The 26,251-nt window shown below is 42.1% G+C and overlaps 2 protein-coding genes across 2 annotated transcripts in view; one reads left to right on the top strand and one right to left on the bottom strand.

Moving 5' to 3' along the window:
• Positions 1-373: 373 nt before the first annotated feature.
• Positions 374-15,267, top strand: PPP1R17 (protein phosphatase 1 regulatory subunit 17). The gene is made up of 4 exons (XM_074150954.1): positions 374-480; positions 2,154-2,306; positions 4,106-4,267; positions 12,051-15,267. Exons 1-4 carry the CDS (start codon positions 402-404, stop codon positions 12,128-12,130), a joined length of 474 nt encoding a protein of 157 aa, XP_074007055.1. The 5' UTR covers positions 374-401; the 3' UTR covers positions 12,131-15,267.
• A 4,868-nt stretch (positions 15,268-20,135) lies between these two features.
• The window catches only part of PDE1C (phosphodiesterase 1C), a 334,640-nt gene continuing 328,524 nt past the window's right edge, over positions 20,136-26,251 (bottom strand). The window contains exon 19 of the mRNA XM_074150406.1: positions 20,136-20,305. Coding sequence (XP_074006507.1) covers positions 20,136-20,305 — 170 coding nt within the window. The remainder of the gene's footprint in view (positions 20,306-26,251) is intronic.

A 26,251-nucleotide genomic window follows, 5' to 3' on the forward strand; every position in this document is an offset into this window, starting at 1 on the left:
GTTTACAGTTGAGAAAAAATGGAGAAGAAAACCAGAAAAAAAACATCCTATTTTCCTAGCATTTACTTTGTGTATGTGATAGCACTTTCTGATCAAAGTCTGTATTTGGTAGAGCCAACGTATTTCCCATGGTAGTGTGGTTTTCTTACAGCAAGTTAAGTGGAAAAATGGGATAGTGCATATGTAACCAAGGCAGTGAATAAATGCATCTCTTTTAGCACGTGTGAGCAAATCAGGCCAGCAGACTGCATGGCAGAGAGCAGCTGGAAGACAAAAACTTCTCATGATCTGGGTAGCAAGTGGATACATAACACCGATATGTCTGTTTTATGTCACGCTGCTACTTTTTTTTTTTTTTTTAATGTAGAATCTTCAAAGGGAGAGAAGAGCCCATTTCCATTATGTCAACAGAATGTGTTCAGCCACTTGATATCCCAGAAGACAGACCAGACAAGCGAGATTCACACTGTAACCATTTAGGTAAGTGTTATTAGATGATGTCATTGGGTGCAGTAATTAGAGAGGTGTTGTCTTCACATCATTAGGTCCTGCCCAGTACCCGTTTTTCCCCTCCAGCAACACAACTGAGCTCTCGTGAAACCTGATAGATTACACCTTCTGCTGACACTTCTGATGCCAGATGGGAAGGCAAAGAGTGTTCTTCCTGCATATAAATATCAGCTGAAGCTCTAGAGCAAAGTAAATTAAAGAGGAGGAAGGAAAATGTCATTGTTCTTTTCCCTGGTAGAAAATGTAGAGCAGTTTCTTCATTTATACCATAATAAACGGAAAGCTAGGATATAGCTGAGCCTTCTCTGCATTCTTTTTCCATATGCAATTTCAGTAAAAGGTTTGAAACACCCCCTTTGGCTCCACTGGGGTGGCTTTCAAAATATTTTTGCTCCTTTGTCGCCAATCTGTTTCCTCTCTTGAACTTATTCATAGATAACTTTTGCACTGAGAGTACCAGAGGCATCTTTGTTCCACCACACTCCTAAATACCAGATTTCATACTTGATAGATGTGCTTTTTGCATATTCATGGTCTTTGCCTCTGCTTCAAACGATATTACTTCACTCCCGCCTTGCAAAATTGTCGTAAAGATTTAGCAACGCAGAAATAAAAATCTCTTTGCTCGTTGTTACTCTTGTGATGACAATAACAAAACACAAATGCAACTTCACTTGCTCATCAAAAAAACTGTCTCACTGCAGGCAAGCATAATTTTATAAACTTTGTTTATCTGGCCTGCAAGGAAGGTATCCTAGTTCTGTCTCTACCACACAGCGTTTCTAGCCACAGGCATCACTTTTACAACTACTGGCATACCAAACATAAATGTTCCATAAAATTACTTATTTAAATCAGTAAAAAATGTGTCCCATTCTACAGTTGGGAAACTGAGGCAGCGGGAAGTTAAATGAGCTCATTAGGACTATGCAGGGTGGGGGTAGGGGACCCTGCTGAAGCCAAACAAGCAACTTTTAAGAAATCAAAGCATTGGTTTGTGTGATGATACTAATGACAGGCTGGATTCAATATTTTCAGCTTGTATGAGCATCCAGAAATGCAGTTCCCTGCAGAAAAACTGTGCTGGCCATCTGAGTCAAGGCTTGTTTTAAGAGAAGACCAAAAATCCAGGGTAATGTTACATAAATCAAAAGTGAATACTGACTGCTCAGTGGCTCTGGAAATAAAGCCAACTCTTGAAGGGAACAATATACTGGCTCAATTTACCAGTGCCTCAGGCTGACCCCACACACATAAATCTTTCCTTCACAAAAGTGCCCTTGTAACTCTTGAAGACAGCCCACACAGCTAGTGCTGGACGAAACAGGGATGGCCATAGGACCTCTGCACTCGATGGTACAGCCTTCCCTCTGCCATGTAACACACAGCTGCCCACAACTCTCTGCCTGTGCTTTATGTCTACCGCCCACAACACAGAAGGACCACCTAAGTCACTTGACTCCCACGTAGTATGGCACAGAGGCCTCTTGTACTGACTATTTAAGAGATGCTTCTCCACAAGCATTTTAATCTATTTGGATGAAGGCAATGTTATTAAAGCTTTTCTTTTTACCATCTGGTTTATTATTTCTCCTCAGTTTCAATTTCTATTCTTTTTTTTCATTTGTTTCCCCCCACTGCAGAGGATCTTTCAGAGCAGCTGATTAAGAGCTGTGACCTCAAAAAGAAACAAAGAAAAGGTAAAACCATCCAGGCTTCTCAAAACACTGAACAGGAGCAAAAAAAGCCAAGGAGAAAAGATACACCAGCTTTACACACCCCACCACCCCTGACAGGTGAGCAATACAGCTCTTGACTTCAAAATCCCAATTCAGCTGAGTGAACTGAATCTGAGGAAAGGTCCGGAGACCCCTTGTTCACTTATATCCCCTTGGACGTGTGCAAGAATGCAGCTCCTTGCCATGTGCACGTGGGAAGGCAGGCTAACAAGGAGGTTGACTTTCTCAAAGGCATTCCCTATTAGATGTAGGGATTTTTTTCACAGGGTCTGGGAATACCAAGGTGGGCCGGTGTGTGCTCCTGAAAAACTTGCTCTCTTGGGGCTCCTAGTCTTAGTGCCTTTACATGATAAATAATGGTATTTATCTCTAGCTGCTGAGCCATGCTAGATGCCCCAGGGCTCAGTGTTGGGGCCAGTCCTCTATAATATCTTTATCAATGATCTGGGCTAGGGGATTAAGTGCACCCTCAGTAAGTTCGCAGATGACACCAAGTTTTTTACACTGAAAGGGTTATTAAGCCTTGGACTGGGCTGCCCAGGGAAGTGGTTGAGGCACCATCCCTGGAGGTATTTAAAAGATGGGTAGACGTAGTGCTTGGAGACATGGTTTAGTGATGGTTTTTATCAGAGTGAGGTTGATGGTTGGACGAGATGATCTGAAAGGTCCCTTCCAACCTGGACAATTCTATGATTCTATGATGCTATGATGCTTCTATGATTCTATGTCCCAATTTGATCTGGTCCAAAATCAAAAAGGATCCAGTTCAGACCCTACACTGTCTTGTGAAGCTTGTAGCCAGTGCTCAGGGGGAGGCTGCATGGGGATAAGGCTGGGAGGACACCAGAGAGGCACACAAGCCAGCTGCAGGTTGCTTCTCCTGGAAATCCTAGGGCTCTTGTGTTTATGCAGATCATGGCAAAAGGCGGGTGTTTTGGGAAGCCAGAAACCACCACAGCAACAAAGGGGCTGCCTGTAGTATGCTCCCTGCTGCTGCTCATCTACAGACCTCTGAAGTTCAAGAGCCAAATGCCACCAACCTGAGGAAGGGAAGAATGAGAAGGAGACTGCTACTGAAACCTGACGATCTTCCAACACCAGCAGCAGGAAAAAATGCTTGTCACTTCTCTCTGCTAACAAGCACTCCTTGTGCTCTCCAGAGAGAGAGCTGTGCTCCTGTATCCACAGCATTGAGTTCTTCCCATGCCATGCATACACAGAGGAGTTAGTTGGTGACTACTTGCATGGCCTCCTGGGTACCAACAACAATAAGTAAAAATAAGTAAAAAGAAGCAGGTGGGATTTGCCATTATTTGTAATCCAGATATTGAACTCGGCATGTTTGACTGTTCAGCTTTCACATTCATCTGCCCCTCAGAAATTCTCTCTTAGGTAAGAGTGGCTTGACAGGTGCATTTTGTGCCCACAGTAGCCATATCATAAAGAAAACAGAGCTTCGCTACTTAAAATAAGCCACTTCTGTGTGGTCACACTGCCTCCAAGCAGAGGCTTGAACATCTGTATGATTAAACTACTTTGATAAAATGTCTGAGCTTCCGGAATAGAAGACTGCGCTGATCTTTACCATGATTTCTGAAGGGCTGCAGTTTAGTCCTTTAAGTACAACCAGAAAACAGATCACCTGATAGCATTGCTTGTCTATAGCCTGTATGGGATATAATTGACTTGGAAGAAATGTGTACCAAAACCTGAAAAGTACGTACACCATCCAGAACAGATCATCCACTCATGCAGCCTTTCTTCAGAGTAGCCACTGGGAAAGTTACACAGGTGCAAATTTCTTTGATGCGAACAAGGCTGTGGCATTTTATTTTATTTTTTTTTCTTGTCTGCAGGCATACTTTCAGACTTTTCTGATAATCTGCTGAAAACATATGGTATCACAGAGAAACCACAGAGAGAGAGAGTGAGTCCAGGTTCACAGGTGGCTGAACTGGAGCAGAAAAAGCCCAGGAGAAAAGATACACCTGCCATACACATCCCACCCTTGATAATAGGTAAGAAAATTACTTAGGTAAAGGTGCTCCAAAGAGGAAGCAAAACATGGCTACCATCTGAAGTACGCTTGGGAGGAGGCTGGAAGGAGGTTGTTCTGCCCAGTGTACTTAGCAGTTCCTGCTGAACTGGACCTATTTAGTCACAGTATATAATAGCAGTGGTGGCTCATGGAAAGTCTTTACCATATTCCCTACTGTTTTTGGGACAGAAGGGAAGGGGAGTAGGAGAAGACATTAAGTCACTTGATTACCTCTCGCAAACCTGATCCTACTAGGCCAACTGCTGCCCTGCTTTGCAAATTGAGCACATGCAAATTTTTAGGTCACCAGCACTAACATAGCTCACACTGCCTCAAACAACCTGGAGCAAAGTTGTCCTGCTTAACTTCCACTTAACTCCATGGTCCCTAACAATGCACCAAAGAAACCAAGCTGTGATGAACTTCTCATTAACAGCACTTTAAAGACAGTTCTGTGCTTCTGGCATTATACGCAGTGCAGCAGCTAATTTGCTCGGTAAACGTATGAAGTCAGATTTGTCCTAAGTCCCTTTGTTTGTTGTTTCCCATATTCCTCTATCACAGAAGAGCCTCAATTCATCAATATTTCTGTAAATGTTAATTACTAGTGCTAGCTAGGGATGCAGGAACTAGTGCAAGTTTCTATGCTATGCACTAGCCCTTTCCAGATCACAGGACGGAGCAAAAAATGAATGAACTAATGAACAAATGAATGGACAAAAAAACAAACAAACAAATACCAGATCCAAAACTAGTGCCAAAACTGGAAAAGACTGTTCTGTTAGGAACCTCTTGTATGGACTAGTTTTGCCGTGGGTGGGACTACTGAGCAGTGAGGCACACTGAATGAAGAGGTTCTGAGACGGATAATTTGGCCCTGAGCAACAGCTCAGTATATCAAGCACCTGAGTTTCAGGTACACTTTGAATGGAATTTCCTGTACACCTAATAATTACAAGGTGTGCAAATGACTTCATCAAATATGCACTTTTATTTGTGGACATCTCCTTTGTTTGTGAATCTGAGCCTTCATAACTGACTAAAGCATGTGTAAGAATTTTTTTCATTTAATCAGTATGAGGGTCCCAAAAGCAGGGAGGAATACGACTATGTTTGCAGGATCATGGCAGCAAGTACGGTAAATACTAGTGCCTTGCATATTGATCTGCCTAAGGAAAATACATTTTTTATTTGTGCATTGAACTCAAGCATCCCAGTGGCCTGCAGCATCAGATCTGCTGCGAATGAGTCACTGGAAACCTGGTCCAATCATTTTCTGGGGAAAACGAAACCTATCATACAGTTTCTGAACCCAACTGCAAATGGTCCACTTCGAAATGCTTACTATAGAGCACCGACAATTAACTGCTTATATTATTGCTGGAGGAAATTACCCAGTAAATTACCCCAAATTTCACATGACAAATAAATTAGGTGGGAAAAAATCATAGTCTTTTGGGGATCAATTCAGAAACAGAAGCAGAGGCAAAATTTATCAAATATAATAAATAATAAGTCTTTAATAAATATTAGTCCTATGTATTGTACTTGAAGCCTATCCTTCCCATGGACCTTGGAGGAGAGATGAGAAATTATTTTGGTCAGTTCAAAAACAAGAAAAGTTGCCTTTGGCCATTTGTAGCACCACTGAAGAAGCTGCGTGTCCTTTGCACTTCAGGGTATATGCAGAGAAGGAGAATCCGAAAGGGAAACATGTTTGATAGAAATCAAAGACGAAACGTGACACCGAAAATGAGAGGCTTGAGTCTTCTTTGGTTTAAATGTATTTGCTAGCTAAGAGGATGCAGCAAGGGTGAATTGTTTCCTCGGCCTGTCTAAACAACACTCTTGTTGGCTTACCATCTATTCACTTAGGACTTCAGGTTTCCGCTATAGCTTTAACTAGCTCAAGTAGGCACTCGAGAGAAATAAGAATCATTGTAAGGGTGATTACCTCCTGCCTCCCATGAAGACTTCCTCTTTAACTTCCAATAATTTTCAAAGTGAAAAGAAGCTAATACAGTAACAGAAACACGATATAAATCCCAAATGATTGGGTAATCAAAAAACTGAAAAGGGAAGAGCACCAAAAAGAAAAGTGCAGTGATCTTCAGTTGTGTGAAAAGGTTCAAACTGTTGCGGAATGATAGAAACTAATGCATTTTTCAGTTGTTTGCAATTATACCTCCAATGACACTTTCTTGCCTACTGGTGAAGCCACCTTCCAGCACTCAGCATGGATTCAGAGCAGCCGGCTAGATGCTGCCTCTCCCTCCGGACAGCTTTTCCAGATCCTGTATTCTAGGTCCATTTCCCAACAGTTGACCACCCGTGGCCAGACTTGTGCCTGTGTCAGGGGCAAAGCAGCCTATGTGTTTGAATGCCTGAATTTCGTTCCCTCCCTACACTAAGGATGCATATTTTCTCTTCAAGACACATACCAACATACAGTGTTCTGCTGGTTGAAATTCGCCAGCAGCGGCTCCGTGACTTGGTATGAAAGTGACTTATTGTGGCTGAGGGCTGGTCCAGTACTTACTACTTGTTTACTTTCAGGGTTATCCCATCAGGTCACAGACAGAGCACAAACAAACGGAGCTCTTGCACAACGGCTGTGCAATATAGAACCTGAATTACAGCCTCGGAGACCTGAGAAGACTCAGCAGGGCTACATGCGCTAAATAAATATAGACAGGCCTTTCTGTCCCCGTTTCCCTGTTGTTGGCATCGCTGCAGTAAGCAGCACACTCAGTGCCACCTCTATCCTTTGCAATCTGCTAATGAGGATTGCCCCGTTTCTAACATTTGCCCTTCAGATCCCTCCCAAAAGCCACTTCCAGACGCCAATTCAAAAAGCTCTGCTTAATTGTTTGTAGTAACAGAGCTTAATTACTAGATTATCTTTTTAAGCAGCTGTCCACACAAATAGTTTTGTTGTAAATGTAGATAAAAATGGCAGCTGTGTTATCTCTCTCCGTTTTTACCAGCTGGTTATGAGCACGCTAGGACAGTCCCTCTCCTTCTTGAGTGACCAGAGATGTTTTCTAATGCAAATAAAAGCAAGTCAAACAAACCATACAAAGTGATGAAAATTAATGTAGCTACTGAGCACCACACGTGAGCCAGCTGAGAAGTATAATCAGTTTTACACCTTGCAAACAGCCAAGGGGGCTGCTAAATTAGGATCTGAACATTACTGTCTGCAGGAACCTGTGGCTACTTGCTGTCTGCAGAAGGAGACTAAGGACATGAGTCCTTAGCCAGCTTGGATGTCTAGGCTTCAGCATCACAAAACCCTCCCCTACAAGGGTCTGACTTCTACATGTATTCAGACTGCAAACTCCTGAAGTTGCACAATTAACATTGTGCCATGTGCATACAAATGAGCCATAAGCAGAGATCCCCTCCAGTGGCCAGCTCTCCTTCAGTCAGCCAACACCTTGGCTTTCTGAAGGGATTAGATCAGGAGACAAAATATAATCACAATTCTAATGTGTTGTGGTTTTTTTTTTTTTTCCCTCTCACATGACAGTAAATTATTTTAATCTGATCCAAAGCCTGTACTCAGCTGTGGGCCACTCTATTGCCATCCCCACTTAGCAATATATTCAATTAACTGAAGTGTTTCTGAGAGCTCTTCAGGCCTGTGGGTTAGAGCAAGGATGTAAATACACGTGTAAATATGGGAACACAGTTCCTGACGTGGCTGCTTACGGTTTCTTAATCAGATCAGAGATAACTAGTAAAACCACAGTTTCAAACCCTCATTCTCCTTCATGCCCTAGAAAACTAGTTAAGACAGCTCCTTTAGTACGATGTCAACCCCCCAGCGAAAAGTCTCTGAGCGACGCAGGAGAAGGAGAGCAGTTTAATGTCACCTCTTGCCCTTTTCCAGTGCAAGGGATGTGACTGGAGCAGTCCAACACTCTTCCAACCCAGCTGCAGGAGTTGTCCGTAGGCAGTCACGGTGACATCTTGGTGGCTTTCTGATTTACAACCCAGGAGGAGTGACTTAGGTCTAGGTGGCACCTGGCAAATGGTTGATTTAAGCCAACTTCATCAGCAACCTGGACGAGGGGACCGAGTGTATCCTCAGCAAGTTTGCTGATGATACCAAACTGGGAGGGGTGGCTGACACCCTGGAGGGCCATGCTGCCATCCAGCGAGACCTGGACAGGCTGGAGAGCTGGGCAAGGAAGAACCTCATGAGGTTCAACAGGGAAAAGTGTAGGGTCCTGCACCTGGGGAAGAAGAATGTCAGGCACCAATACAGGTTAGGGGTGGACCTGCTGGAGTCAAGTTCTGAAGAGAAAGATCTGGGGGTCCTGGTAGACAGAAAAATGACAATGAGCAAGCAGTGTGCTCTTGTGGCCAGGAAGGCCAATGGAATCCTGGGCTGCATAGGGAAGAGTGTGGCTAGTAGGTCGAGGGAAGTCATTCTCCCCCTCTACTCTGCACTGGTGAGGCCACAACTGGAATACTGCGTCCAGTTCTGGGCTCCCCAATTCAAGAGGGATAGGGAACTACTGGAAAGAGTCCAGCGAAGGGCAACGAGGATGATTCAAGGATTGGAGCATCTCCCTTATGAAGAAAGGCTGAGAGAGCTGGGGCTCTTTAGCCTGGAGAAGAGAAGGCTGAGGGGAGACCTTATTAATGCCTACAAGTATCTCAAGGGTGGGTTGAAGGAGGAGGGAGCCAGACTCTTTTCAGTGGTTCCCAGTGAGAGGACGAGGGGCAACAGGCACGAGCTGGAACATAGGAGGTTCCACTCAAATATGAGAAGAAACTTCTTTATGGTGAGGGTGGCAGAGCCCTGGAACAGGCTGCCCAGGGAGGGTGTGGAGTCCCCTTCTTTGGAGATTTTCAAGACCCGCCTGGATGCAGTCCTGCGTAACATGCTCTGACATGCTCTGGGCAATCCTGCTTCGGCAGGGGAGTTGGACTAGATGATCTTTATGGTCCCTTGCAACTCTAAAAATTCAGTGAAATTCAGTGAAATTCAGTGAAGTTCTGCTTCTGCCTGTTTAAACTTCTTAACAGAAGCTGTCATGTCTCTGTGAGCCTTTGAGGTCCTAGCCTCTAGCCAAACACTGCAAGTAGTTGCAATTTATACTGGAAAAATATGGCTACATAGTATTTCTCTGCTGTTTTCTTTAGTCAGATCTCTTGCCAGACGTTAACAGAACCACCTACCAATCCTTAAAATAGATCTGCAGGGTGAGCTGCGTTTCATAATACACACAGCTGGGAAAACAGAGGCAGGGAGGCTGAGTGATTTACTTAAACAGTAAACAGAGAAGGACTGACTTCCAAATGTTCCCCAATTCCTAGTCCTGCTCACTCCTTTAAACCCAGAAGTTCCAAACCTCATTCAGTAAAGCACACATTCCCCACAAGCCATCAGTGGCATTATATCAAAGAAAAGAATCCTTTCCCTGTTTTATAGGCATAATTCTAGCTAAGACATCCCATTTTCCACTGTTTTGCATTAAAAGGCTGATTTTAAAGGCACACAGTTGTCCTTGAAGTTGCTCGTGGTCCATAGTCTGGAAAGTTAATCACCTGCAGCTCTAGGCTATGTCCTCCTCCGAACTTTGAATCCTGAATTCTGCTGGAAACCTTGGAGTTCATCAGTCACCAAAGTGATACATCATCTTGCCATAGATTGTGGTAAGCGTCTGGCACACTACTGATAAGGGTCCAGCTAAGAGCTGAGGACCTCAGCTTGGCTGCTACCTTCCAGCTGCCTCTAGCATCTGCTCTAAAAAGGCTAGTTTATATGCTGTAACCAAGCCATCAGAATTATATAAACATACTTTTCCTTCATCACTTCATAATTCAACTGAGGGATATGATTATAAAGCACAGTGCAGCTTTATTTAGCTTATATTCCTGATTTCTTATTCCTGAGTTTACCCAAAAGATAGGTTAGCTTTCATCAAATGATCCATTGTAGCTTCACACTTTAAGTAAATTTTAGTTATGTTTTTCCTGTTCCTCAAGTGTTCCATAAAGAAAAAATAGCAACAATAAAAACCCCCACCTTCCCCTAAACCCCCCTTCAAATCCCAAAGACAACAGGAAAAAAAAAAAGTCTGTATTTGCCTAAGTTGTCTATATGAATAGAAGTCTGGGTGGAGAACATTTACATCCATCTCCATAAAATGACATAATTCTTTGCAGTTAACAATTGTACTTACTCAATTGCTGCTTGAACAAATTAAGTCCTTTGTGTTTCAAAATAACATCTATTCATGCCTTTCAGTTTACCCCATGGTGCCGCTGAAACCAGCTAGTTCACAAGACCTGCATATAAATGAGGCAGGAACTAACTTAAATGAAGGACAGTGTAGGTTAATATTTTCATTAATTCATCACCTCTTGAAAATACTCCAAAGTCAAAGAAAATCCTCCTGTGTGGTATTGCTCTATTTTCAGAGCTCGTAAGACTGAAAGCCTTCTCTGTAAGAGGGCTTTCGATGCAGAAAGAAGCAAAACAGGTTGGTTTGACTGTACAGCTCAGCTGGTTTGCGCAGACTGAGAGCAAACAGCAGGAGACCAAATTAGGGAGAGATCTCATTGATCTCCACACAATGGTAACCCTCATCCTGTTTTTAGACTATTTTAACCTCCGCACCAATGAGTGTGGGTATAAAGTATATCTTACAGGTCGCTTGCTTTTTACTGGGGACAGGCAAAACCAACCCAGTCTGTTAAAATAGGGATCAACAACATTTTCTCTCTAACACATTATCATCTCTTCACCCAATTCCCTTAATTTCTATTAAAGAGAGCAGTTACAGTAATTGTCATATCTTGTTATCACATAAAAGACTCAAGATCCATAAGGGGTGGACTTGCTGTTTTAAGTATGAGGGAGAGACAGAGAGAAGGGGAGAGGGGCAGATATTTGTGGAAGCTATGATCCACAACCTCTCTAGAGTTTGGAAGAGGGCAACACTTACACATGGAAAGATACTTCACACAGCATACCTACAGCTGATTAAAAGGTCCCTGGAATCCCCACAGTGTGCTCAAACTGTGAAATCAAATTCCCTTCAATATCATGCCATATTTTTCTTCGGGGCTTTTGGGATAGGGATACAGCTTTATTTTTTTTTCTAGGATGGCTAGGCTTCAAAGCTTGTTAAGATCCCAAACCTTAGTAACTCATATACTGGCTCAAAGCCTTCAGAAACATACCCGGGTGTTTTAACACTGATCTTAATCCGGTTGCCTTTGCAATTTATTGATATGTGGGTATTCTATCTTTTGTCTCTTTTGGCATCTGCATTTGCAAATTCTAAGTAATATTGCTGTATACATATAGAAAACAAGCATATGTACACGTGTTCACATAAACAAAGGTTAATCACAGTATTTCATCATGCAAGCTCTTTCCCATTTTTAGCTTTCCAAACCCTTTCAACAAACAGGTTTCCAGATAAAACTTCAGTGTCTCTTTTCACAGGCAGCAGTAATATGCTGGATTAAGAGTGCCTGATAAATTTAGGTAAAAATGCAGTGATCCAGTTCTAGTTCACTAAGTATCAGGAGACTGATGTGCCAAAAATAAATGAGGAGTAACTCCCATGGTGTTGGAAAAATACGTTAGGATCAAGAAATTAGAGAGGACTGAAAGATTCTTCTTATCCTGGCATTTTCTAAAGAAGTAATATTTTAAATTAACTCCTTTTCTCTGTCTCTCTCTTTTCTCCTCCCCCCTCCCTTTTTTTTTTTTGATGTGTCCTTCTGTTTTTAAGGCACTAAGCTGCTTACAGAAGAAAAGCAAACGGTGATTATGGAAGATGAAGAAAAGGATGGAGACACAATCCCCAGTTAAGATTACAGTGATATTTCCAGTAATGCAGTGTAAATAATTCTGGGTCATTCAAAGTGGCAGCACATAATAAAAACAGTCCTTTCATTTTTATAAATAATTTTTTCAAGCGTGCACTTGAATTTAAATTCTCAAGTGCCTATCCGAATCTCATAAATCCCAGCAACATCATAGGAGATGATGACAGGAATTTCTCTTACATGTGGAGTTGGAAGGATTCTCTTGGTTGACTGAAAGCAGCTTTCCAGGATCTTTGTCATGAGGAATCCAACTCAGATCAGCTCTAGCTTTGTGAGGCATGGTGAGAAGGGGTAACACAAAGAACACCACCAATCCGCTGTACCTGGCACTAGATACCAGAGCAGTTGGTAGCACAAGGCTGTAACACATCAACTAATGATTCAGATTGCATTTTTCTCCTGACAATTCACCTCATTTGTGCAGCTTTCCTCTGCTGGAATAAGACTGACCACAGTGCAAATTCTCAAGTGGGACAGACAGAGAGTGGGGGTCAGGATTCCACTCTAGAGTCCCTGAAATGCAAAGCAAACACTTCCTCTGCCTTATCTGCTCAGGACCTGTATTTGTGAGGAGAAAAAAGGTAGATTTACTGCAGTACCAAAACTTACAGCTAAGGGCTATCAACACACACATCAGAGAGGACAGAGGGCAGAGCTCTAAGAAGAGAAACATGGGAAATGCATTGCCTGCCTGTTACACCAGGGTAGACAATGGATTTATGGATTTATTGTTTTTTCCCTTTCAAAGGTTTTATTCCTAGGTTGGTGAAAGATAAACTAGTTGGATAGTTGATCTTTTTACTCCATATTTTTTCTTTTTAGATCTGCTTTTTAAATGGAGCCCTAGGTTGTCAGTTAGGAGGGGCTGTAAAGATTAAAAATCACAGCAGAAGAGTAAAAATTAAGTAAAAGGAATAGCATTGCTCCGGGGCATACACATACTGCACGATGGAACAGCACCATGCTTTTTTTTTCTTTAATAGTTTACCTCATTGATTCAGTCAAGAATTGTTTTCACAGTCAGCTACAGCCTTCAGCATTTGTATAAACACAGATGGGTACCTATAGAATATTATACAAAATAGGCAGAACTGGGTAGTTTTGTGCTTACCTTAATAGCTCTGTGCACTAGACAGAGCAGCACTGCCGGCTGGACCCTTAGGGACCTCAGCAGAGAGGTTAAAGATTATCTAGCCTGGCAGACTGAATTTAGTTATCTTTTTAACATCCTTAGGCAGGTAGCTGAGGAGCACACTAGTTTGGACTTCATTTGCCACAGTGACTGACCCAGCATCTTTCATGAGAATGCAGCTGATTTGCAGATATTCAGCTTCAAGATGTAATCAAAAAGCTTATAATAAATAATAGTGTATTAAAGTGTACAAGAGGCCAGCTATATTATTAATGGGATGCCTGATACCTAGCAGGTGTACTTTTAAAAATCTTGTTAACCTACCAGTGAGACGAGATAATATTTAAAATATAATTAATCAGTAGTTCATATAACAACATTCATGTAAGGTACACAGTAAAGTACGTCACAGCAAGAAATGTGACAAGAAATATATGTGAGTCAAGTCTAGCTTTACCAGTGAAGTTGGTGAATATTTTCAGTGCACAATACAGCAAGAGTGAGACTGCAGAGCCCTGAAAAGGTTCAAATGACCATCAGGAATGGATTAGCCATGAAAATGTACATGTTTAGAAGGCGCTTAACAACACAAGGCAGAAGCACAAACAGGATGTGACTGACTTCACTGCTCTGAAGAGGATTTGTTTCCAAGCCTGGGGAAAGCTGATCCAGTTTAATAAAAAAAAAAAACAACACCCTTAAGCCTAGCACTATACGTTCTTCGCCAAAGAGGATCCCAGTGACATCTCTGACAGCACAGAAGCCTAATTTACCATCCCTGTATAGATCAACTTGAAGCCCAGCCATAAAAATGCCACAACATACATCATTTGCTGCAGTTCATTTAAAATTGCATATTCATAGCCTGGTAATTCAGCATTTACTGTTTTTCCACCCAGGAGCAACATGAGCGACTAAAAAGTAATTTTTCACTTGATCAATTAAGTAAATAGGAGTTTTTGCAATGTTCCTGGGAAGCAGTGCAATGAATCGTTTCTCAAAGCTTTCACCTGCCTCATTGCACTCAGTGAAAGTGTTAAATGATACTTTATTTGGGAGTAAGATATGGTTTTTTTCAAATCAGATAAACGCTGCCCTTTCCCCCAAAACAAAGCCTTTAGGTGTTGCAGAATGGTGTGTGGGCTGCACAGTGGTGTGAATGTGGTTTATGGCATTTATTTACTGTCAGTCAGGCCCTGAACTCCCCCTTTAAGACCAGACAAGGCTAAAACTGCAAATTGCTCTCCTGGGCAAATGGCTGGAGTTGGTGTGTCCTGGGGCAGCAATGTGTCCCTGAAGGTCCCCCATGGCCATTGCAGCCAAAACAGAAGGAAAGGGAAAGCACAGAAACAGGTTAAGCCTTTCCATAGCACTGTTAGGAGTGGGACGCTCCAGACTGAAGTCCCTTCCATTGTCTGCACATAGGCATTGACTGCTTCAGGGCCTTAGGAGCTGGCTTGCATTCAGATATTTATCTGGAACTGCATCTCACCCCAGAGGTTTGCACTGGGCAGGACAACCAGTCCGAGGCCTTGGGGAGAATGAAGGGCTTCAGTCAGTGGATAAAAGACTGACTGCAGTTGGGAGTTTGCCAATGGCTAATATCTTTGGAGCGAATCCTCAATTAACCTCTACTTAGAAATGAAGGGACAGGTCTTCATTTACGTTAGACTTGCGACAACAAGATATAATGGCCTTGTGCTTTAACAACTTTCAACTAAGCCCATCACCCATCTGAAGGGGATATTATGAGCATTTTTGTAGAGCTAAACATGAGGTCCATAGGTTAAGTGATTTGCCCAGCTAAACAGCAGCAGAAAGAAATCCAAAGCAACATTCATGATGCTTTCACTAACTCACACTATATTCACAGATAAGGCAGCATTCGCATGCATTGAGTTTAGCAATACTTATGCTGAAATTTTGTCTGGTTGAAATTTTATCTTACTGGTTAATAAATTGATAATTGTATAATGCTTTGACCACTTAAATTAATAGGTGTGTTTAGATATCTGAGATTACATTTTGTATGCATGATCTTACAGTATTCTTGTATGCGGAGAGATTGCCCAGCAATTGCATCTACAACAAAAATTGAAAGTGCACATCAGTGAAACACATTAGAAATTTTGGCTTCTCACTTGTATTAGTACACATTCATAAACACATATTATTCTGTTCCTTACATCCCCCCAAAAGCCATGAGCCTCTTAGAGTGAGGTGATGCAAACAGAAATACCAGTATTCTGGAAATGTAATTCTACAAATAGAAAGAGTGAACATTAAAAGCCAGTTTGTGCTCTATGATACTGGCTCCTGGTCCTGCAGGAGGAATACGTCAGTCTGTTGGACCCAGGAGCTGTGATGAGAAGCTTAATCCATCTTTATACCCAACATCCTGAAGAATCCTGAAAAGACACGGACTGGATATACGAGCAAGCAGCAGAAAACACATTCCAGAAATAAAAGAACTGCTTTTGATGGGCCATTTGTGCTTATTCTTACAGATGCAATGATCCTGTAAAATGCAAACTGTGTATTTATAATCATGATACACATTGCCGTAAGGTTTGGATTTTTCCAATTTGTCACATCTTTTCCAACCTTCGAAGTAGGTTTTAGGCCACCAGGTGGTCTTAGGGTCTGAGACAAAGTTATACCTATCCCAGATTTGGTTTTCTATATTCTGTTTAGCCTGGAGAAGAGAAAGCTTTGAGGGATCTATCAATGTATATAAATGTCTGATGGGAGGGAGTAAAGCATAAGGACCCAGGCTTTTCCCAGTGGTACCCACTGACAGGACAAGAGGCATTGAGCACAAAATGAAACACATGAAATACCACTTACAAGTAAGGAAACATATTTTTACTACTGAACACTGGCACAGACAGCCCAGAGAGGTTGTGGACTCTCCATCCTAGGACACTTTCAAAACCAGGCTGGACACAGCCTTGAGCAACCTGCTGCAGTGACCCTATTTGGAGTGGCCAACTCCAGAGGTCCCATCCAGCCTCAGCGATTCTGTGATTATAACCCAGGATCCATACCAAGGCAGCTGCTTGGTGACGCTTAGCAGATCTGTGAGAGATCAGGAGAAGTTTGGGGTAAAGGGAGGAGTACATGCAAAAGGATAGTGAGGGGTTGGCCAGAAGGACTTGTGCTGGCCAGATACCTGAGCAACAGAAGTGAACAACAGACCTCAACAAGAAAGAGGAAGGAGGTGGGGATGCGACCAGTCAAGAACCCAATTTGCTTTATGAACCCAACTGTCTACCTCATGATCTAAAGTATTGGAAAGGCCTATTTAAGCTGCTGAGCCACAACTCCTCTTCTCTCCTCCTCCCTTTCTCCTCCATCTCTGCTCTGGCTGCCCTTGAGGACATTAGAGCCAATCTTCCTTTCCAATCCCTGTTTGTGTAGACACACAAATACATAAAATATAAGGAATGACTCGCGTCTTTCTATGCCTCACTCACTATGGATTTTTAACATTCAGATTTTTAAATTAGACTTTAATCCTTTTTTAAAAAGTAAACAAACAACTCCCTCTCAAAAAACAGAGCACCAAATTTTCTCGCTGTAGCAAAGTGGTCCCGTGATTAGACCAAAGATGCAGTTCACGAACGGACAAACAGAAAAAAGGCTAAATTTGCAAGCATTGATAGTTACAATGAGTCATAACAAGTCTAAATGACATCGTAAGTGTGAGTTCATAAGACTTTCCAAGAAGGACAGATCACTCAGATTTATTTCTATGCTGGCAGCAAGTGGTTATCTTAGAAATCATAAGTGTGGAAAACGGTTGAGAGCATTGCAAAGCCAGACCTTGCCCAAATAACACAGATTTCATTTTTGAACTTCACACTTGGAAAATTTCCCTTTGGTGTACACTAGATGTCAGGGTTGGACTGAGAGGATGAGCCCATCCAACCCACTGGACAGCTCTGCACATCCGTCCGGATGACACCAGCACAACTAGTTTTGCTTAGAAATTATTTTTGTGAAGCACCAAATATTTACAAGGAGCATCTCCCCTTGTAAATATCCTATCCCCCCACACTTTGCAGTATTTCATTTAGGTCAAAGCCTGAGGCTTTGGAAAAGGGAAGAGACATCCTGAGATACCTTTCCAATACCAATGAGTATCTGCCAGCACCCTTCACCTTCCCCAGATTCAGGAAAAATAAAAAATAAAACCCCTTGAAACCATTTGGGTGAACAGACACTTTCTAGGAGGGACTCAGACAGAAACTTGGCACAGGATGGACTTGTCTGGAGAAAAGTGAGAGCAAAGAGGAACCTGATCAGAACTACATTAAATTTGTAGGAGCCATATAAACTCCCCATGACACCTCAGGCAGGGCATTTCATCCCCTGTGCCTTGACTACACAGCAGTAAATTCAATATGGCAACTTATGTTAGCTTTACGGCACAGGAGAGTGTGGACCAAACACAAGCAAGAACAAAGACAAAAATCCCTCCGTTTTTGAGATGCTAGTGAAACAAAAACAATAACCCAAATAAACTGTCAGTAATAATGAAAGGCAAAAAAAAGAGGTTCCCCTTTTAACTTCTGCAAGTGACCCGCTGCTGTCCACTTGTCCAGAGAACAGTCAGGTAGGACTGTGTTAGGTAAAGTGTTAACCAGAGGTGTCCTACAAGGAAGGAAATGACACAGCAAATGTGTTTGGAAGGATAGTATAATTTTGCATTTCTATACAGCCTCTTTGTGTAAAATCTTTCAGGGTATTCTACAAGGAAAATACATTTCTCAAGGAATTCCTAGAGATAAATCACTTTTTGTAAGCAGGAGGCTTTAAAGCGCATTCCTCTTTGCATTGGTTTAGGCAGCGACCCAGCCCAGCTGCTGGAGTCACAAGTTCTGATGGTGGTTAAGGTTAATGCTACAAACATGAAGCGCAGGGTAAATGAAAATAACTGAAACAAGGTGACATCAGAGTACTCGGGCAGTGGAGGAGTCTAGCAAAACACTGTGGAAAGGTGTGAGACCTCAGGACGAGTGCACCCACCACTGCAGTGATCCTCTCTAAGGGACCTGGGGACAGGCGTAACACTAGAAAAATGCCCCAGTCTTTGCACGCAACAACCAGCCATGGTTTTAATGTCACCATCACACAGCAGTGCTACATACACCAGCTGGCGCGGTTTTGATGTTGGACATAGTTACAAACCTGTAGCGTGTAACAGAATGCAACTTCACAGTAAGTGAACTTTTAGAAAATATAAAAAGAAATAGAATAACAGAGAAGGGTCAGGCTAGTTTCTGTAGAAGAGATTTTGCCTCACAAATATTTGAGACTTCCTTGGAGGAGCCAGTAATGATTTGCAGTTCTCCGTTTTGACAAGGTCCTGCTGTCAAAGCTACTGAGCTGTCATGGATTGAAAGAAGATCATAACACATGATCTTAAGATGTGAAAATAACTGGTTAACAATGTGGGAAATTAAAAAAAAATAGAGTAGGATGAAATGGCATTCACAGTAAAGGAGGATTGTCCTCTCTGCTATTCAACGTGCTTATCCAGAAGATGTGATTTGGAAAAGGTGTAGATGGAAGAAGAAAGCAAGCAGGGAACAGAAATGAAGGACGTAAGATTGGAAGAAGAAGAAGAAGAAGAAGAAGAAGAAGAAGAAGAAGAAGCAGCTTACTTCAGTATAATTGGCAAAACCACCAATTCAGTACTGGTAAGTACAGAACAATGCATATAGGGAGAGGCCACCCCAACTCCTCAACTTCCTCTGTGTGTTTGGGCTATAAATTAACCAGGATATATTATAGGCAATTCTACAGAAACTACTACTCGGTGCCCAAGGAGATTAAAAAAGGAAAGTACATCCTTAAAAACTATTCAGAAAGGCATAGGAGATAAAACAGAAAGTGTCATTACATTATTTTATAAATTTATGGTATACTTGCATCTTGAGTACTGCATGCAGTGTTCATCCTCTTCTTTCAAAAAGAGGTTTAAAAAAAAAAAAGATATAGAAAAGAGCAGCAAGGAAGATAAAAAGTAGAGTAGGTTTGCTTGTGAGGAGAGTACAAAAAGGACAGAGTTCACTGGTCTGGAAAGGGAGAGCTGAGGTGGTACATAAATCATCAGGGGCCTGGAGAAAGAGGGCAGAGAGTTACTCACCACTGTTTCTCACACTGTAAAATCTGGGGACAAAAGGAACTTTTTTGGGGGGGGATGTGTTCAGCAGTGAGACTCAGGCTCACGGGACACTGTGCACTAAAAGAACACATAGGATCAAACTCAACTAAATTAATGCCACAAAAGACAATCAGTGTTATTTAACATTCAGCAGAGTTTGTGAAAGCACAACTTTAATGCTGTGCTATGCCTTTTTTTTCCAATGAGTGAAATGAGAAGACTCTTTGTACTCCAGCCTCCTGAACACCTATCACGCTATGACAGGAGGACATTTATTCTCAGTACAGCTAGGCAAGAAAAATCTTTCATATGCTGTGTGAAATGGGAGTTGTTGTCTTACCTGTGGTAGGCAGAAGGTCACATTGAGAACACCATAAGGAGTCCAACAATCTAGGAAAGCACTGGCTTTCTTAATTTGACAGGAGATAGTGATATGCAATTACTTCTTTAAAGATAACAGCCCAATATTTTAGTAGTAAGTGGGCATATGCTGCGATAATAAGAAGGCTATTGAGAACATTTCTAACAAAATGTCCACTGTATTGTTTAGCTAAATCATACACTTGCTTTTATCTAGAATTGCAGCTTCTGTACAATGCAGTATGGCTTGTGCAGTGGTTACACAAAGTCCTCCATCCCCAGGTGAGGAGTGTTATTCCAGAAGATGCCTCTTTATCTCTTCTGCTATTTCCTATTCCAGTTCTGGGAAATATTTTGTATCTTCTTCATCCTTCCCCTCTGGTCAAGCAGCTTACATCTCACCGGATGTTCCTCTGATTTCTTGTGGAAGGCTGAGAAAGAGTTTCCTGAGCTGTGAGTGGGCCTCCTGAGGTGATGCAGCTGAGGTTTGATGGCTGGTGGTGACAAAGGAAGAACAACGATGGTTACCATGCCTAGCATTCATTTGCTGGTAGACAAGAAATTAATTTCTCAGAAGCTGTGTCCCTCCCTGTCAGCACAGCCTGTCTGTGCAAAGGAGGGTTTCTCAGCCTGAGAGCCAAGACTCTTTTGGGATAATGAAGTTTCAGGAAAAAAGATGTGAAAATCAATATGGATGTAAAACTCTAGAATGAAACATAGGTCTCTCAAAAATTGAATATTGGGCAATTAAGCACTTTGGAATACTTGATCTTTAAATAATGCCATTATTTGGACATCCCAGAAGACTACACCAATACAGGTGAATCCCAAGGAAAGTTCTCAGCACTAGGAAACAACAGTTTAGACAGAAAATGAAAGTGTCAAAAGTCTAAATGAAGAAGCAACTTTATACTTACCTATCTACATGTAGATAGCTAAACACTTCACTGTTTTCAAAATATCATTGAACAAGGCCATTTTAAGACAATAAATTCAGATTGAGATCACATTTCCCAGAATTCAGGAATAGGTGGATCTAAGGGATTTCGTATGATTTTTCTAGTAAACTAAAGGCCAGTGTGAAAGTCACAAGTGGGCTACATATGAATCTGACTATTCTCAACTTCTTGACTCTGCCTGAATTTATGTCTTGCTTTCTTACATCTTTACATAGGTAGAATAAAAAATTAAACAGGACTATGACCAAAATGTATGTCTTATGCTTAGTTATTATTTGCAAAATAACCAAGTAATAAGTCGATAATTAATATGATAAGCACTTTAAAAGAAAAGTCATTGTCAAGATTCTCCTGTGCGAGCTAGCTAACTTCAAATGCCAGAACAGTCACACTATTATCTTGTTAAACTCCTTGAGTGATTAATTATACTCTAAAATGTCTTGGGAAAGAAAAAAAACTATGGATTACATAAACTTCTGAAATACACATCTAGATTTCTGCATAGTCATAATCTTTCCCGTTCTCAACTAGACTAGATTGACATTCATTAAAAGCTTGAAAAATATCCAGGTGAGTTCTTTGAGGTACATTCACTTTTCAGATTAATTCCATTTTCTGTACTCAGCATGGATTCAGCCAAACTGTTATTGGATTTTTCATTGCTCAGCGTGGGGGAATGTTTATTGTTAACTGGAATTTTACTGGAGTTGTTGCCAGCAGAGATGACTTGGCTAATAGGTTTAAGGGGTTTGTCCAGAACACTGACAGTGCTGTTTATCATCCTTATACAGGAGTTAATAAAGGGGATCTATGACATTTAGTTTCTTCAGGTTTTAGTGACTTAAAGAGATTGGGAGAAGATGCTCTCTCAGGACTCTAGAGTTCTATCCCCAGATTTCTCAAAGACTGCTTGTGTGACCTGGACTATAACATTCACCACAGTTTCTCCACATGTAAAATGGGAATAAAAATTTGAATACTTACCTCACAGAGTTTTTGTGGGCTTCAATAGGTTATGATTCTCAGGAGCTTCATGCATGGAGTCATGTAAGTATTACAAGTTTCTAACCTTGATGTTGCTAAGGCATGAAATTCCTTTGTTTTTAATTTAGGGACAATAAAGAATTATTTTTTAAGATCGTGGCTATCATCAAGGCAATGAAAGCAGAGAACAGGTATTTGGACAGTGCCAGTATAGATTAGAATAGTTACGCAAGCAGCATCATGCAGAGAGACTGTGTGTGTTTAAGTCACTGATTGAGGATGAGTGCATTAGCTGCTCTGTTTGCTCCGGTCAGTGGGATGTGCAACCCAAGCATCTTACAGAACAGCAGCCATGCAAATCTCAGATTTGGCTAGGGTGGGATCCACCCAGTATTTCTTCTTATCCTTTCTTTGATGCAACTCTTCTTTTAATTCTTGAGAGAGGTCAGGACTCCCTCTAGCTGCCTGGTATAAATACCTGCCCTACGTCAACATTATGCCTTGATTTGCTTAAGATATAATGGCCATTACAGCTGAAAGAATGAATGCCAGACTTGCCACTTTAGACACCTAAGAATGAAAAATGAGTGTATACTGCAGGGAAGATCTCACCCAGCACTAGTCCTCAGGTTCTGCTTGCAGCACCACAATTAAGGGCTGCCAACTTCATACCACTCTATCCCCTTCCTGAGGAACACGTTCCTTTAACTGATGTCTGTATTTTCAAAGAGTTCTAAGGAGAAGGGAGTGCAAAGCTTGTCATCTGCTTCTAAGTTTTTAGTAAAACCCTGTAGGTTGGGTCTGATGCACCTTAGGTTTAACTGATACTGTGTCAAAGCGGGGCAGGATTTGAGGATATCTGCAAACACATTTACAGCAGACCAACTAACAGGTTTCAGAGAACAACACGACTTGTACAATGCTTATATGAAGGAACAGGAATTGTTCATTTCCCCATCACTCTTGCCCTGCTTCCCCTCCCCCTCCTCCCCGCCCCGGCATAACACAAAATCAGCCTACTACACTCTGCACAACTCCAATTAGATCAATGGCTTGAGGCACTACACCAGAAGCTATTGTTTTGTATTAGCAGTGATGGATGATCCGATAAGCAGACATAGCTAATGTATGAGAGATTGGTTTGGAAGTGGAGACACATATACAGATGAGCAGGTGAAGAAACGTGCTGGATTTGCCACAGATTAAACCATTCATCTATGAGTCAAGAAACCACAGGAGTACCAAATGCTGCCACAAGTTCTGCCCTTCAAACTGATCCTAAGATATGCCATGCATCCACTAGGTGAGGTCAACAAGACAGCCCATCAAAACCCAATTATTTTGTGGGTGATCACTTGAACTAACAGTCCAGACAATGCCAAATGGTTCAATCTCCTGGATAATCTGAACAGGAGAAAAACATTTACTGAGGAGCCTGCCCTCAATGAATCAAGCATGATAGACATTTCATGTGACCTTTGAAGCCAGAAGATGCATCACCACAGTCCACAAGAATTATTGTACACTGTAGTCAAAAATTTAGCTGGGATTTTCCTGGTTCCACTGACTTCCCTAGAAATAAACTGATTTGCAATAGTTTTTGCCCCAATGCAATAAGAAGGAAATTATTGCTTATGATACCTACTGACGAAAATAATATATAGTCATCCTGAGTATTTCAAACTACTATAGCAACAAACAGTCTTCTTATTACATAGTAATTCCACTCCGATCAGAAAACAGAACAAGATAAGGTAAAACACCAATATCCTTTCCTTTCCTTTTCAAGCATCTTAAAGCAAATTGATATAAACATTTCCATTCACTTAAAAGGTAACGTCCCTTCAAAAAAGTCATTGAAATACAATTTTCTTTAATGTCATCGCTAGCATCACTGAGTTAATAGCATGGTTTTTCCTCCTGAACAATTGTTGGGAAAAAATTTGCCTCTGATAAAAAGTAAGAACACAGTTAGCTGAGCAGCCACATCTGAAAATGGGATTTGAGTGGTCACTGTTGGCACTCAGAGGGGAAGGAAAAGGCAGTGGGGAGAAAAACAGGAAGCTGAATGAAAGGGGGAAACCCCATACAAGCTGCTCAGCTTTCACATCTGCCCCTGAGCTGGTGGCAGTCCCTTGCCATGCTGCTGCCACTGCTTCTGGAAAAGGACCCAGCCATGGCCCCCCACCATCTTTGTCCAGCAGTGAAATGTGTGGCTCACGAGGCAGCACTGGTGCTGGAGGAGGCTGGTTTGGCCTCAGCACTGCAAGACAATGCAGGTGAGTGTGGATGGGAATGAAGAGTGAGACATTGCTGTCTCTCCCAGCTGTCCTTGCCTCACGTCTTTGCCTGCCTAGGGAGGTGGCTGAGTCACCATCCCTGGATGTGTTTAAGAGTCATTTAGATGTGGTATTGGGGGATATGGTGTAGGGGAGAACTTTGTAGAGTGGGGTTGATGGTTGGACTCGGTGATCCCAAGGGTCTTTTCCAACCTGAATGATACTATGATTCTATGATTCTATGAGGGGATGCTGTGGCTTTGCAGAGGTACCAGGGTGGAAACAGTGTCTGGGACACTGCTTGGTCAGACAGAAGTACTTCTTAGCCCTCTCCAGATGCTTATGCAAGCACTAAGGGTCCCTGACATGCCATGGACAAGGCATTAATGTGTTTCCTAGCAGAACCAGCTGTGGTTAGTGGCCTGTGGGGACATCCTAAAAACAGACCTTCTGCCATCTCTCCTCGCCCCTCAGCTGCCTGCAGAGCTACCACAACTTTTCGCTTCAACTACTATGTAGGCAGGATAAAGAAAATCCTAGGAGAAGGAGAAGGGATTCTTCTTTCTCCCTTTTGTTGCCTTTGCCAACAAACGAAGTTTTCTGCTGTAATTATCAGGAAAATCTGCAGGATGAAAGCACAGGAGAACCAAGACTGTGTTTCATTAGAGAAACGTTCTCAAATGAATATTTCACTGAAGAAATGTTCTAAACTTGGGGAGAATCAGTTTCTCAGTGTTAAGAAAAATCTGCATGTCTATACAAAATTCACTGTTCTCTCCAATGAGACACCTCAAGGAGAGAATCCAAAGAGAGCTACTTCTTGGCCAGTCACCATGACATAAGCTGAGGGTTTAGTAACTAATTAAGATTTTTTTTCTGCCCAGGTATGCTTTTTAATCCACTGAAAGCATATTATGCCCTCCTCTATGCCTAGCCAGCTCCTACATTAAACCTAGACCTATGTGACAACCCGAACTCTTGAAGGCTCTGGTCCGTAACGTTGCACAAGATCCAACTTTCAGGAATATGAAGATGTACCACAGCTTGTAGCAAGCTGTGTTTGTGGGTATGACCAGGAATGTTAGAATAGAACAGTTCACGTGGAATGAACCTACAATGAACCTCTGGTCCAACTCCCTGACCAATTCAGGGCTGACCAAAAGTTAAAGCATGGTATTAAGGGCATCGTCCAAATGCCTCTTAAGCACTGACAGGCTTTGGGCATTGATCACCTCTCCAGGAAGCCTGTTCCAGGGTTTGGCCACCTTCTCAGTAAAGAAATGTTTCCTCATGTCAGGTCCAAACCTCCCCTGACTGCAGTAGCAAATGTCCCTTGGTGCATCAGTATGGAATGGTGAGGAAATCATGCACGTCTCTGCAAAGTTCCTGCAGAGGGAACCAAACTCCTGTCTTTCACCTCTGGCATCAGCACAACCAAGTGAGTGTCTGTGGTATAAATACCCTTATTTACATAGTCTGAAGGTACATAACAATTTTGGCACCAATGTACAAAATGACAAGAATAGTACCTGCCTTACTCTTTCAGTACTCAAAATACTAAATCCTAAAGGAAAAGGAGATTTTCCAGGATTTTAGATAAGACCTGAACATCTTCCCACAAATTGAGGTAGGCAAATGACACTCAGAAAGGTTAAAATCACATATGAGCTGTGGAAGTTTTACCCTGTGGCTGAAGAACATTTTGTCCCCCGTATAAACATGGGTGTGTTTAACAGAGGAGCTGCACAGCTTGGTTTCAGCAGGACAAGGGGATGTGACAGCGATAGCAGCAACGGGCTTTTTTCCCAGTTTGGAAGAGTTGTAGTTTGCCTGGCTGTGCTTTGGGCACGGATCCAAATATTCTAGGTCCAAGAATGACCAACCTTTCCACCACACCGGTGTAACCTCCGCTCACTTGTTTTTCAAAGCCTGTGTTATTTCCATGGCATTGTCAGCACGGTCCATCCCAGCCTGTGGCTCTGGTTACACTTTGGCTTTCCTCCAGGCTACGGCTGCCATAAATGTAATTACTGCCTGCTGTTCATGCACCACAAAGATGGTCCCCCTGCAGCTGGGGGGAGGAAGGTTTTTTTTCCCCCATGGTGGGCTAGCAAGTGTCACCATGGTTTTTTTGCTTTCCTCTGCAACATTGACCAGGGCCCCTTGCCAGGGCTCCTTTGTGCCATTTTGGCCAGGTGGCTGCTGCTCCTGCTCCACT

The sequence above is a fragment of the Numenius arquata genome, chromosome 7 (genome assembly GCF_964106895.1).
Source record: "Numenius arquata chromosome 7, bNumArq3.hap1.1, whole genome shotgun sequence".
In the NCBI taxonomy this organism is placed as follows: Eukaryota; Metazoa; Chordata; class Aves; order Charadriiformes; family Scolopacidae; genus Numenius; species Numenius arquata.